Source organism: Takifugu flavidus, chromosome 14 (assembly GCF_003711565.1).
Source record: "Takifugu flavidus isolate HTHZ2018 chromosome 14, ASM371156v2, whole genome shotgun sequence".
NCBI lineage: Eukaryota > Metazoa > Chordata > Actinopteri > Tetraodontiformes > Tetraodontidae > Takifugu > Takifugu flavidus.
Window position 1 is genome coordinate 1,178,490 of NC_079533.1, and position 13,929 is coordinate 1,192,418.

At 51.8% G+C, this 13,929-nt stretch overlaps 2 protein-coding genes across 3 annotated transcripts; both read right to left on the minus strand.

The window, feature by feature from the left end:
• Positions 1-540: 540 nt before the first annotated feature.
• ankfy1 (ankyrin repeat and FYVE domain containing 1) lies at positions 541-8,984 on the minus strand. Of its 2 annotated transcripts, XM_057055203.1 has the most exons (25): positions 8,866-8,983; positions 7,424-7,631; positions 7,212-7,330; positions 6,972-7,107; positions 6,777-6,900; positions 6,295-6,444; positions 6,027-6,192; positions 5,743-5,947; positions 5,604-5,672; positions 5,320-5,522; positions 5,138-5,235; positions 4,808-5,009; positions 4,623-4,721; positions 4,394-4,547; positions 4,158-4,326; positions 3,961-4,079; positions 3,725-3,881; positions 3,319-3,519; positions 3,067-3,243; positions 2,848-2,995; positions 2,687-2,777; positions 2,444-2,568; positions 2,203-2,349; positions 1,903-1,993; positions 541-1,829 (listed from the first exon to the last, which is right to left on the minus strand). In XM_057055203.1, the coding sequence occupies exons 1-25, from the start codon at positions 8,873-8,875 to the stop codon at positions 1,697-1,699; spliced, it is 3,501 nt and encodes a 1,166-aa protein (XP_056911183.1). In that variant the 5' UTR covers positions 8,876-8,983; the 3' UTR covers positions 541-1,696. The 2 variants fall into 2 exon arrangements, with proteins under 2 accessions (XP_056911183.1, XP_056911182.1); XM_057055202.1 differs by having other exon boundaries at positions 4,394-4,721; positions 8,866-8,984.
• A 532-nt stretch (positions 8,985-9,516) lies between these two features.
• On the minus strand, positions 9,517-13,779 carry ube2g1a (ubiquitin-conjugating enzyme E2G 1a (UBC7 homolog, yeast)). The gene is made up of 6 exons (XM_057055212.1): positions 13,577-13,779; positions 12,427-12,529; positions 12,239-12,336; positions 11,225-11,403; positions 10,641-10,751; positions 9,517-10,536 (listed from the first exon to the last, which is right to left on the minus strand). The coding sequence occupies exons 1-5, from the start codon at positions 13,620-13,622 to the stop codon at positions 10,674-10,676; spliced, it is 504 nt and encodes a 167-aa protein (XP_056911192.1). The 5' UTR covers positions 13,623-13,779; the 3' UTR covers positions 9,517-10,536; positions 10,641-10,673.
• Positions 13,780-13,929: the final 150 nt, after the last annotated feature.

Here is a 13,929-nt window from a genome sequence, read left to right on the forward strand (position 1 = left end):
TTTCTGCTTCCACCGTTGCTTCTTTTCTCTCATTGGACTGCGCCACCTCCTCTAAATCTTGATATGGTTGCAAGAACCCATTTTGTGGTCTTCTGTCCTCTAAGATCTGTTGCTATCAGCAGGAGCAGAAACGCCGTTGGTGCTTCATGAAATGGTGGCAAGACGGACGTCCTGACATGAACGGAAAACTGAAACCCCCCAAAAAATCCATAAACGAGCAGCAACTGGGGCAAAAACAGCCTGACGGAACCAGTCCCACCAACGTGAAGGGAGGAGACCAGGCTGAAACGTCACAGGAAAACACGGCGACCATTTTCTGCCCCTTTAAACTGTCACCCTCTTTAGTTGTAGGTTCTAAACCGCATCCTGACCATTTTACTGCAGGAATAATCACACACACACCTAAAAACAAACAGCATTTCTGGGATGAAAAGGTCTGCTGTGATGGAAGCGACCGGTCTGGGATCGTCCCTCCGTAGATCCAGTGGATCCATCAGTGTTACACACTTGAGTCGACGCCGACAAAACAAAGTGGAGCCGTTTGGTTTTGGATGGCCTTTATGTAAAGGTGTCCTCCCTTTCATTAAAAAGGATACGCTGGGAGGACGGGCTAGATATCTGAGTATACAGATCCAGAGAATTGTGCATAAAAGATTAAACAATGTGCATAAAAGATTAGCGAGGCAAGGTTTAGGTTTGTCACGGTGACACGCACAAACTGCATTAAAGTACAAAACAGTTGTAGTGGTCAAAAATATCACATTTATCTGTACACTTCAACAATACTGGCGGGGAGGGCCGGGACCCGGGGGGGCCAGGCCCCATGGGGGGGGCGGGCCCCATGGGGGGGGCCGGGCTCCGGGCCCCGCGACTCCAGCGCCTCCTCGGTCATCCCCAAATGCCTCCCGATGTCACTAAAGTGCAAATGAACTCGAAAGGTTACACGTGAGCAGCCCTGGCCCCAGGCAACGTTGTGGGGGGAGGTGACGCTCACAACTACAGACGGAATGCAATTATTGTTCGTGGGCGGCCAAATAGCATTTAGAAAAGGCTACAAATGAAAGGAGGTGCGGGCATTCTGGAGGTGTGGGTAACTGAGGAGAACGCGTGGGAGAAGCTTGAAATCCCTTTCCAGCCCAAACACAAAGGCTCGATTAGGTTTCCCAAGATGCAACGTTACAAATGACACATCGGTGGCACCTGTGAAGATATGGACCATATTCTCGACAACTTCCATGATGAGGAATTCCAACTGCGGCAGTAAAGAGATCAAAGGGCTCCTCTAAAACTTGATTCATTCCCTTCACGCTCCTCTGGTCTCCAGAAGAGTCAAAGATGACAGCATGACGGCTTTTCTCTTGATCGACACTCACTCATTCTGGTCTGGTCAGCTCAGCCCCCCCCCCCCCCCACCCCCAAAAGCTTCTGAAAGTCCCGTCATATGAAGCGTAACGTTAACGTGCAGGTCCACGCCCACGGACACCTGCAGCTAGAAGATACCTGATAACAACAGAAGGAAATGGGAGCTTCTACTTGAAACGTTCTGCTAGAACCTTGGTGAGAGTTCATGGACTACAATAGTATAAATGCGGTGATCCATTACGGTTCAGGGATCTCTGGGGATCGTGTCCATCCGCCTGGTGGGCCTGTCTGATGTCACAGGGTGGGGGGGGGGGGGGCTCCCCAGGCGGCCACATTACGACACCCCGCCCAGAGTCAGCACATCGAAACAGATGTCGCACACCCTCACCGGCTTGTTCAGGTCAAACTTGATGATGGGGATCTCCTTGATAGAGCACTTGTGGCACAGCAGGCGCCCACAGTGGCGGCTGCGGGTAAAGACAAGAGTTATTAGTGGAGGGGGGGGGGGGGAGCAGAACAGAACAGAACACAGCTACGCACCAGTGATGCTTCCTGGTCGTAACGCCAAACTTGGCAGTACATTCGTAGCAGTTGGAGCCATCGCACCACGGGGGCTCTTTGGACAACATGTCTGAGTGGAGGAGAAGACACCACAATGTTACAGCTTCAGGGGTCCACCGGGCAAAGGTCACACCAGGCCTCCCGGCGCTCCGGGAGTGGGATCAGCTGCTCAGATCACCCCAGGATCCTGGGAAAAGCTGAGGCGAGAGGACGGAGCAGACCCCGACGATCTCACCCCCCCAACAACAACAATAACAACAACAATACGGGAGAAATTACCTAAAAGGCGAAAGAGCAACTGTTTTGTTGCCACTTGGTAGTTGAAAATATTGATGCCCTGATTATTAGTGACGCCCAGCCGAGCCCCCGCCCTCACGATGGCGCGGCACAGGTTGGCGTTCCCTTTCATGTAGGCCAGGAGCAGGACTGGGGAAGAGAGCGGGGCTCAGAGTCAACACCGTGGTAATAACACCATGGTAATAACACCAGTAACAACGAGGGTAATGGAGAGGACGGGCACCCGTGTTGCCTTCGTTATCGGGCTTGTCCAGAGGATACTCGGGCATGCACTCCAGGAACAGCTCGAAAATGGCAGCAGCGTTCTCCTTCCCGTAGTGGCCGAGCACGTGCATCGGCGAGTGGCCCCTGGACACACAGGACACGGGAGCAACATGAAGACGACTGTTCTGGTACTGTGGGCGGTGCCGCACCTGTCCCGCTGGACGCCGGCGGGGTCTAGACCACAGAGAGGACGGGCGTGTACCTGAGGTTGAAGGCCTCGGCGTCGATGTTGGACTCGGTGAGGAGGGCTCGGACGTTGTTGAGGCGCCCCTGCATGACGGCCAGATGCAGAGCTGAGACAAGAGGAGAGACAAGGGTGAGGTGGCGTCCCCGGGGCCCCCGCGGGCGGCGTCCCCCCCTTACCGTTGTTCCCGTTCTCGTCCTCGGCGGCAAAGTCGACCCCGTTCTCCAGCAGCACGGAGCAGATGGTGGCCAGGTCCTGCTGGGCGGCCAGATGCAGCGCGGTCTGCCGATGTTTGGTCAGCTCGTTGATTCTGGCTCCGGCCAGCAGCTGCGGGCCAAACACAACACTTCAGTTCCAACAGAGACGCCAGGAAAAACGGGGAGAGGCGAGGCCGGTACCAGGTTGCGGACGATGATTTCGGATCCGGCTTGAACGGCCAGGTGGAGCGGGCTGAGCTTGGCTGCGTCCTGAACCCTGGAGTTGACGTTGGCCTGGACGCTGATGAGGAACAGCACGCTCTCGATGTCCGAATTCTGCACGGCCACGTGGAGGAAATTACGGCCCTTGTTGTCCACCTGTGCGCAAACAGAGTTTGAGTCCAGGGCCGACGGAAGCTTTTGATCCGAGAGGACGGAGCCGTTGAGCAGAACCTGTTCAGCGGCGCCAGGCTCCCTCTTGATGATGGCCTCGGCCGCCTTGTTGTTCTTGTGCGTCATGGCGCAGGCGAAGGGGGTCATTCCCTGGCGGTCGCGGACGTTGAGACGGATGTCCGGGTGGGAAATGAGGAGCTGGATGATGACGCTGTGCTGGTTGCTGATGGCAACGTGGATGGGCGCTCTGCCTTCAGCATCCTGGCACGAGACAAGGAGAGAACGCTAAGAAAGAAAGAAACCCGTGGGTCCGACTCCAGCTCGCACGCGTCGTGCACGTGAGCCACAGCTCCAGTGGCAGACGGACGATGCTCCAGAGGCAGCACCGGCTCCACAGCTTCTGTGGCCTCCAAATAGAACCTCCCCGACAGCTCCACAGTGTAACGGAGCACGAAACAGGTCTGACCTGTGCGTTCACGTTGGCAGCGAATTCTAGAAGGCACTGCACCACCTCCTCCAACCCCCAGCTGCTCGCCAGGTGGAGAGGCGTTTGTCCATCTCGGGCTTCCTCGTCTCCTTCTCCGTTGGGGCCTGGGCGTCTGCAGCTGTTGAGGTCACAGCCACTACACACACACACACTAGCAACATTAGCCTCACCACCCTGGTGAGAAGAGCACAATTTGCTATCAGACACAAGCTGACCTGCGGATGAGGAAACAAGCAGAGACCTCGTTGTTCTCGTCGATGGCTCTGTGCAGGAGGGTCTGCTGGCAGCCCGAGGGCCCCGTGCTCCAGCACGTGACATCACAGCCGTGGCGGACCTGTGGCGAGCAGACCCGTGGCGGAGGTTAGAGCCGCAGCTTCAGCTGAACCGGCACGGCCGCGGATGCTTTGCTCACCAGGGTGGACGCGATATCTTCCAGGTTACTGGCCAGCGCCAGCCACAAAGGAGGGTCCCCGCTGTCATTCACCACAGACATATCAGCTCCTCTCGTGCAAATGGCATCAACCACCAGCGGTAACTGGTGACTGATGGCCAGCTGCAGCGCCGTTTCACCCTCCTGGGTCCTGAAAGACAAAGACATCCACATTATACGGGAGCATGAAAGCAAATCAGGCTAATATAGAAATGTACCTGATGTTAATGTCTGCCTGGTGCTCTAGAAGGAAGAGGGCGCTCTTGCTGTCTTGTCTTTGGATCGCCATGTGGAGCAGAGTTTGGCCACTGGACATGGTGTCATTAATAGATGCCCCTGAGCCCAGCAGCTGAGCCGCTATGGTGTGCATACCTAGCAGACAAAACACACGGGTTTGTGACGCAACACGCACCTGCAGGGTCTTCCTGAGGGGGCGGAGTGGCTTACCTGTCCAGAGGGCCAAGCCCAGCACCGTCTGGTCCAGGGAATCTTTCAGACTGAAGTCTGGAATGATCTGGAAGTTGTTGGTGGCATGAAGAGCGTTGGCTGCAACACGTCCACGGAGGAAACGGTGAGGAGCTGTAGTTCACAAAGCTGCACAATGCGTACATGGAACATGGAGAGAGGCTGACCTTTCTGCTCCAGGATGACAGAGACCACGTCTGGGTGGTTGTGAGCAATGGCCATGTGGAGGGGGGACTGCATGGCAACGCCACTGGCGTCCTCGGGGAGGGGCTTCTGCGTCTGCAGGTTCGGATTGGCCCCCTGCTGAAGCAGCTCCGCTGTCAGGCCCGCCAGGCCACAGCGACAGGCAGTGTGAAGAGGGCTCTCCCCCTGAATACGGGCAATACTCCATCAGGACCACCTCAGAAACCAGAGTCATGGGCATCTGCGGTCCCAGTAAGGTCCAGACCAACTCTCCAGATCAATACTGCTCGTGATCCGCGCATGTTCAAACATACCCATTTGTTGACGTGGTTGACCTTTGCTCCGTGAGTAGCCAGGAAGAGGGCGGCGGCCTCGCTGCCGGCCAGAGCTGCTCTCTGCATGAGACAGTACCCTGCAGGGGCCCGACAGCACGCCGATGAGCATTACAGAGGAGTCAGGAGGTAAAGAACCGCAGCGAATGGAACAACGCCGGCACCTGTGGCAGAATCCGGAGCGTCTGCGTTGCTCCCCCGCTGGATGAGCTGCGCTGCAAAGCTGTTCTCCTTAAAGGAGGTGCCGTTCACCACCGGAGCGTCGTCCTCGAACGGGTTGACCGATGCGTCCGAGGCCAGGGTGATGTACTGCAGGGCCAGCCACAGAGCCGTGCTGCCCTCGTGGTCCTTCAGCTCCAGGTCAAGTCTATCAACGGGGAGACATTTCCAGCGTTACTGGGAGACCGGGACACCTTACAGAGTCCATCACGGGCAGAACCGGGCCTACTGTTTGCACTGCAGCAGCTGGTTGAAGACAGGCTCGTTCCCAGAGGCCACGGCTTCGTGCAGCGGAGTTCTAGACGTGACAAACATCAGCGTTAGCGCGGTGGTGGCCAGAGCACGGAGACCGTGGCCTGCCAGCCTACCTGCCCTTGCTGTTCTGCATGTTAGCGTTGGCTCCGGTCTTGAGCAGCGCCTCCGCTATACGAGCCATTCCACCCATCACCTCTGCAGAGTGCTTCTTGGGGCTGAATGAGCAGACCAGGTGGAGAGGGGTTTCTACTGCTCCCACGGTGGCGGCGTTCACCTGAGCAGAGTGGCCGATGAGGAAGACGGATGCAAATTCATCCCCTAGAAGAGAAAAGCACGACAGCAGCTCTTGAGAGACAATCGTCCCGCTGGAATCGACGCCAATTAAAGCCCTACTCACCTCTTTGGATGGCCTTATGCAGGAGGCTCCACCCACTCTGGTCCACCATGTCCACATCAGCCTTGTTATTAACCAGCGTGGTAGCAATGCTCTCTAATTTGCGTGACAGTGCGAGGTCTAATGCCAGGTCACCATTGTTGTCCAGCTCATTCAGCTTGGCAGGGAGCTAAAACGTAGATTGGGTGTTTACAGACGTATATTTATCCGTCTATTCTATGGTGCACAAGGTAAATGATGAAGGACGCCAGGCTTTACTGGCAGGGCTGACCTGCGAGTCCATCTCAATCAGGTAGAGAAAGACCACATCTTCCCGCTCCACTTTAATGGCTTTGTGAAGAGGATACTCTGTTTTGGATTTGATCATCTTGTACAAAAGCTGCGCGCTCATGGAGCTGAAGTCTTCTTTCCTCAGGTCATCCTGGTACAAGAGCATGAAACAGTCATCAAAGTAGCAAATCAAGGGTGGAGAGAAGGGCGTCCTTCCTCATGCAGGAAGAAGCCTCAGACCCCAGAAGACTGGCTGGTGAACTTTGCCTTAAAGGTAAAAGTACAGATCTGAACTTGCTGATTGTCAGGTTATTTTCTACACTAAAGTCATAAAAATCACTTCAAAAATGTCGAACCTTTGGCCTTTGCAAATGTATGATAAAACCTGGATTAAACTCTAAATCTGATCTGCAGGAGTGAGCGGAATAACCAGAGGAAAGCGCAGCAGGTGGGTGGTGGGTGGGTGGTGGAGGAGGCCCTCACCCAGTGGCTGGCAATGATCTCCCCGCAGTAGTTCATCAGGGTGCCGGCGTTCAGCTCCTCCGCCGTTTGGTAGAAGCGAATGCAGTTCCTGACGTTCACTGAGGACATCACACCTTTCTCACACCTGTGGCACGTTACAGCGGTTAGGAGGCGTCGCCCGGTGACCGGCGGCAGCACGTGGCTGGAGGAACTGACCTCTCTCGGAGCACCTGGAGGTGGAAGCGGTTGGCCAGCTTCATCAGGTCAATAAGAAAGGCGTCGTCCTCGGTGAGCTCCAGCTCATCGGTATATACCCAACGCAACATTGCCATGGCAACCTCAGGTTTGCAGTCTAGGAGGCAGTTCAGAAGAGATAAGCGGTGAGCAAATGATATTAACAACATCTAAATGTTTGAGTTTTCATTGTTCGGGTCCAGTGAAGGTGTCCCGGCTCACCTGAGAGGTCCAGTTCTGTGGTGGAGGCCAGGTTAGCCAGACTCCAGGCGTCACTGCGAGCAGCCAACACAAACTTATGGGCCCCGAGCGTCTTTCCTGCCACCTTCACGGCCAGATCACTGTCAAATCAGCACGGATCGTGAGAACAAAGCCCCAGCAAACACACAGACTCGGCACGTTGAAGCGCAAGGCCTCCGTGACCGGGTCCTCACCTGTACTGCTCCTGCAGGTAAAGGTCCGCCACAATGTCCAGGAGGCGGCTGATGAAGGTGCTGGCTGCTGCGGAGGTGGGCGAGGTCTGGCCGGGGTTCTGGGCCGCCAGCATGGCGCAGCGCCGCTCTGTGTCCGCCAGCTTCTGCTGCATCTTCACGTACTCCTGCCGGAGCAGGGCCAGATGCTTCTGCAGCTTGGCCACCTCCTCTGTCCCACACCAAGGTCGAGCAGATAAAAGTGGGGTCACACGCGACACACAATGAAAACAACTGTTCAGTACAAAACCCATCCCTATTTAGAGACGACGCCAAGCAAACAGACTGGATTTGACTGTTTTAGGAGAGTATTTCTGCTCATCCCGATGCAAATGTGCGTCTTTAGACGGCGATCTTTAGAGAGAAACACACTTTCTGCACATCTCCTTCACTGTTGCGACACAAGACTCGCCGGGGCCCATTTCCTTCCTCTAAACCAGTAAAGTTTTAGAGCGGTTTAGAGGGAATGCTGAGCAGGCACGTTACTTTGTCCTCCTCGTAAACGTTATTGGCACAGCCAACGGTCATGTGGGGGAGACCAGCTGACCGGCCCCACCTGGGAAGGCTGCTGCGGTGGGGGCCACCTCCAGCCGGGCTGCCAGGGGCCCCTCTCCACCTCCAGCCAGGGCCCGTCTCCACCTCCACCTTCTTGATGCATCTCAGTACACGCACTTTTATATCATTTATCCTATCAATCCAACCCTTGACCGTGGAAAGCAATGCACCATAAACTAGAAAGCCTACTGTGTTGTCAGTTTCGATCATTTTTGACAGCGTTGGTCTTTTCTGGTCAGCTGAAGGAACATCTGAGCCCACAGACAGACCTCAGCTGGGCTGGAAGGAGGATTCCTTAGAAGATCCGGAGCCGCTGAGGAGCTTCTGCTAAGAAGCAGCCAACAGCCGCCCTTCCCTTCTGTTCAGGCCCAACACAGGTGGTGGCCTCGGCACTGCTGGCCCCGCCAGGTGTCCCTGCACACTTGTCCACCTGTCCTGGACCGTCTCACTGCACCAATCACCACACAAATTAGCCAAATTAGACGTGTTGGAGCTGCAGTCGCACCGGTTCTGGGTGGAAAGATACTGATACAGTGAATCTTGCTTTAGCCTCACTGCATCAGACACAGAATTTGTCTACATTCGCTGCTGTCAAACGTTTAATTCAGTCCGTTTTCGCTAAATCGTGGACAGAGATAGCGGAGATAGCAAGACCACCGCCAGCTAGCGGCAGGACAAGTCGATTGTGTCAAGACAAATGTCGCATCGCCTTTTTACAAAATCTCACTCAATGGTTTTGCTTCGCGAATACGCCGTTAAATAAAGCCCCGGGACACACTAGTGTCGAGTCAGCAGGTAATTCGATCTACGGTAAAAACGGGTGTTCCACAAGAGAAAAACGCAGCCCGTACCTTCCGCCATGTTGCTCCCTGTTAGCGCCGCGTCTGACAGCTGTTCTCGCGATAGGATGGCGCTCCGGCGAGACCGCCGTGCTGCGTTCACGGACTGCCGCAAAACGCACCGTTACATGCGAAACACACAACGACTTTTTCTCGTCACGAGTTCACCCTGTCCAAAAATGTAATTTAGTATACTTTATGTTCAAATATGTGAAAGAACTTTAAAAAAGCATTATCTTTAAATGATGGTCAGGGTGGTTATGAGGCTCCTGCCAGTGTAAACGCACAAAATATACAGGATTCACTGCATTTCTTTATTATATTCACTATTTACATCATGTAAATACGCTAAGAGTAACTTGTAAAAGTTAGTGAGTCGGAGCTTTGGATCCTTTTTGCTATGTTGCCCAATTTCAGGGAAATCTTACTCAAACTCAAGTTATCTTCCTCCACTCGCTCTTCCCTGAATTCCAACCGAGCCCTTTTTGATTGTTAATCATCTCAATCTGCAGCAGAACTTTATCTCAGCTCTTCTCATGCAATTGAATTACTGTTCATTTGTGTATTTAGATGCTGGCATTTGAAAATGAAATTCTGAATAATCAAAAAATTAAAAATTACTGTTGCATTTGAAATACTGGTGAAAGAATTCCACAAGAAAAATATTGAAAAAAGTCTTATTTTAGAAGAACTCACTACAGGTGACATAACATGAAAAATATACACCAGTCTATTCTTTGTACATTAGTCAAATCTGCAAATGTTTGAACATAATTCATGGATGGTGGATGAGAGGAAAGAGCAATTGACACACTGTATTATGAGACAGAGACATTCCCAGAACATCCAGCAAAATAAACCCCAAACATAAATAAAGCATGCATAGCAGTGTCTAACCGGGAGAGCGTGGACGAGGAAATATGCACTAAAAACACTGAATATGGAAAAAACTAAATCATCTGGATATAAAAAAAGTTATTCTATTTTTAATACTAGAGGAGTTAATTTTCTACCATTACCAATTCTATCTGTCCTGCATACTGGCTAATAAAAGCAAGTCCATACACAAGGCTGGAGAACCAAATTCCTCCCATCTGTAACTGTTCAATGCGGGATGATGGGGGGGGGCTTATTTAAGGAGGCACTTTTGAAAAGCAACAACAACAAAAAAAAAAACTTTAACATGCTCAAAAATTTTAAAATGTTGCCTTTTTTCACCGAGCAGAATGGAACTTGGACTTGGAAAGGAGGAAAGGAAATCGAAGCGGTGTGATGAAGGTGTGAGGGGGAAGGGATCCACAACAACATGTGTGTGTTGAAGTTAAAACTGGTTTGAACAATCAGAAGAGGAGTAACACACGATGGAGATGCAAAACAGACACAAAGTAAACAGGTACGGACACGGAGCGCATATATATTATCCAGTTTCGTCTGTGCTATGTACAGGTCTTTACAATAACTTCCTGAATGTTGAAGCAGTTCATAGAGTTGAGAAAATCTCATTTTCTGTTGGCACTTGCTTGGTGATTTTCTGTAAGCCGTGGTGGTCACTGTAATGATGTAATGCAGCCTACAGGAGCCAGTCTGTTCCTTTCAAAATAAAGAGGAGCCTGACGAGGAGGAGGAGGAGGAGGAGGAGGAAGAGTGCAGGAAACTGTGCCGAGAGGATTTTCAATCAAAGACCTGTCGGGCAGGACAAATGATAAGGAAAAAGGTTAAAGACACAGGCTCTAAACACACGTTTCGGGCCTTAGTGAGGCATTTAGAAACCACTTGCAAAGCCTCACCCTGAAAATACGAAGCCAGACCTCTGCTCTGCATCAGTCGTCTTGGCTTTTCCGTACACAGCGAGCAACTTTCCTTTTGAATTCTCCATCTCTGTCCTCCCTCCACTCTTTCTGCAGAGAGGAAATCAGGGAACTAAATCAGTTCCAGCTCAGGCTGCTGCTCCGACAGGGCTGCGTGAGTCCAGAGGACGGAGCAGCACCAGTCTGAGCAGCTCCATCCAGCCTAATCGAAATGTTTGAAACAGGCGACCATTTCACCAGTCAGCCAGCCGTCCGTCCACACACACACACACACACACACACACACACACACACTTAAAGGCAGCACATTCTATTCTTATTTCTCCTAAAATATGTCACTTCACAGAAACATCTTCTCTTACTGCATCTAGTTGTGTGACTTAGAAACACCAGCAGGCGCATCGCTAGACAAACTTTGGGTTTCATCCATCAAATATTTACGTTGTACAAAGTTGCACTGATGCCTTCGTGCAACATGGAACTAGTTAAGGTCTCAATAGAACAAGAAGAGGAAATCCTCCTTTCTGGCGTGTTCTAAGCTTGGATGAAGCGAGTGAACTCACTGCAGCGTCCACGTTTGCAGGCGAGTCACTGTTTGGGTCTGCCAGCATGGAGATAACGCTGATCATGATGGTTTCTACCGTGTGGATGGGGAGCCAGCGCTCCTCGGGCTTCTCGTAGCCGTACTTGTCCTCCCCGGGCTCGTGCAGAATAGAAATACAAACATCTCCGTTCTTGTCAACTGGTGGAAAAACCAAACGGGAGACGAGCGCGTCACACGGCAGCAGTGGTAATAACACATCCAGAAAAGAGCGGTCTCACATCACTTCTTATGGTGAAGCCAAGCTCTGAAGGGTCACATGGACACGCGTATTCAGACCCTCAGAGTCACACGCCTGGGTCCATTTCTTGTGTCCAGCTTTGACTGGTTTTACATCTTCATCAGAGTCACACTGCTGGGCTGAATTAAGTGATGGGGCCTGATTTTAAAGAACACATCTGTCTAAATAAGGCCTTACAGCTGGCGGAAAATGAGTTCATAGCTGCTGAAGAGCCTTTCATGTGTGTCACAACATGCACTGGTCCACGATAAAAGCAGGCCTTTCTTCAGGCCTCCTCCAGATGTGTCTTGCTAGCAGCTGTCTGAGCTCTGCAGCCAGTTATGGGCACCTCATGCTTTTCATTTTTGATGACTGCTCGTGTTCATGTGACATTCCAAGCTCTCTTTTAATCACTTAAAATCCTGGCTTTGGGCTGCCCTCCTGAGTGGCTTCGCCATAAGAAACAGTGACGAACGTGAGACTTTGTGGGTTTATTAAAACGACATCTGGAGAAAATAAGAGCGAATCGGAGCGACTGGGACGCTCCAGTTACATTAGAGTTAATCTAGCAGTGTTATGTGGTGGACCACAGTGTCCCGAAGACACTTATTTTATATGACTTTTATTTTGATGTTCTTTCCTTTGCACGTCGTTGATCCTCGTGCTGGCGACAGAAACCACAGCACATTAGAACCCCAGCAGAACATCATTCTGCATCCGTGCACGCTCATGCTTCCGTTTAACACATGCACGTACCATTAGGGTGCCATATATCTGTGATAAATTTCATTTTGGGTGGCCTGAGGGGGTAGTCTTTGGGAAACGTCAGATGAGCTTTGAACACGCCACCTTCGCTGTGAACAGAACCATCAGAGATACAGATTTATCCCAAACCCCACATCCAAAACATTTATCCTCAGGGAAAGTATTGGTTAAAGACTTACTACAGTGTGTCTGGAGGCCCGATGATCATCACTTCCCATCTGTAGAGATCGTTATCCCTGATCAAGCCTGCTGAAAATCCATCCACTGGGCTTTTGTTCAGTTCTACACACAAAACCATTCAGAGATCATCTGCTAACGTCAAAGCAACTAAAGGGCCTAGAACATGTGAAAGGCAAGTGTACAGGTGCCAGCTGAGCTCCACGTGTGCAGAACCACTATCAGATCATCTCCCGGTGCAAGAAGGAAGCTAAGGAACACTGAAAGACGACTCCCAGGCTGCCACTTCGGTGCAGGTGTGGCCAAACTAAGGAACGGACTGGTGAAGGAGGCATGAAGGCCCGGCGTTCAGCAGGGGGTCCGTGCTCACGCTGTGTAGTTCGGTCCTGGGATGATGCTGCTGGGCCCTGAGCTCCTCCTGGGTCAAGACCGAACCAAGTGCGACAGCCGATGGATGCTTGTTAGCGGCCGACCCTTTTCCCAGGACAGAACCGAACCAAAGACCTCCGAGAAGGACCGGTGACCGCTCCCAGGTTGGGAAGAGATCCCTCCGGGAAAGCATCCTTCGGTCCTCACCCGTCACAGAGCCAGATGTTGTAGATATGGAGGTGTGTAGAGGCCTTACGCAAGACTGGACCACAAGTGACAGGAGTTGACCAGCATGTGATCTCAGGTCCCTTTGATTTGGAGTACTGGTCTGTGGATTCTGATCCCAGTCCACAGTGGCTGGATCATTTAAATAGTTTAGTGATCATTCCTAGACTGTTTAACCCAAACTACCTTACAACTGGGCGACTTAATTCAACAAGATCCGGGTCCCTTTTTGCATTTATATACTGTTAGTCTCCTGTTTGATACTTAGCCTTGAGAAAGATGAGGAGAATACAGAGAGAAGTAGCGAAACACGTCCCCGAACCGTCCAACGGTACCGAACATATCAGTTAAACGTGCAGGTTCGTGCTACACGCACCCGGTCACCGGGGATCTCTGGACGCTTATGTGATTAATGTCTGTTTTTAGAAAATGACAAGTGAAGAGAACCATGCGGCACCGCTGTCACGGAGCGTTAATGGCCAAGAAAACAATTTGCGCCAGGTTCGAATCCCACATAATCTGGGCTGGATGGCCACATTGGTAAACAACATTCATTACCTGTGAGCTGTCTCCTGAGTAACAGCGCTGACCGCGGCTCTGTCATATCGTAGCCAATGCAGCGCAGCGGTGGTCAAGTGTAATATTCAAGATATGTTTGATATAATTGAATTTTACGTTCGCCACTCTGCACTTCGCCTCCGCTATTTTCCGTTTACCGTCCTCATCATTCTTCTTCGTCGCCTCCTTCCGCAGTAGCTGCGTCTTCTTCGTTAGTATTTAACTGCAGCGTTTAACCATTCCACCGCGGCTTTTCCGCCCCCTACAGGAAGGTAAATTCATAGCGGTTTATCACCGATCAATACGTTTCTCTAACAATAAGGGGTCACCGCGTTTCTTGAAAATGCAATACG

Coding starts and splice junctions, on each gene's coding strand:
- ankfy1 (XM_057055202.1), bottom strand. Junction 4,722..4,807: donor TGTCATCCTGGAGCAGAAAG/GTCAGCCTCTCT, acceptor GACGTGTTGCAG/CCAACGCTCTTCATGCCACC. Junction 4,080..4,157: donor AAGATATCGCGTCCACCCTG/GTGAGCAAAGCA, acceptor TGCTCGCCACAG/GTCCGCCACGGCTGTGATGT.
- ube2g1a (XM_057055212.1), bottom strand. CDS start 13,622: ATGACAGAGCCGCGGTCAGCGCTGTTACTCAGGAGACAGCTCACAG. Junction 11,404..12,238: donor AGATATATGGCACCCTAATG/GTACGTGCATGT, acceptor TTTTTCCACCAG/TTGACAAGAACGGAGATGTT. Junction 10,752..11,224: donor CTGCAAACGTGGACGCTGCA/GTGAGTTCACTC, acceptor TCCTCTCTGCAG/AAAGAGTGGAGGGAGGACAG.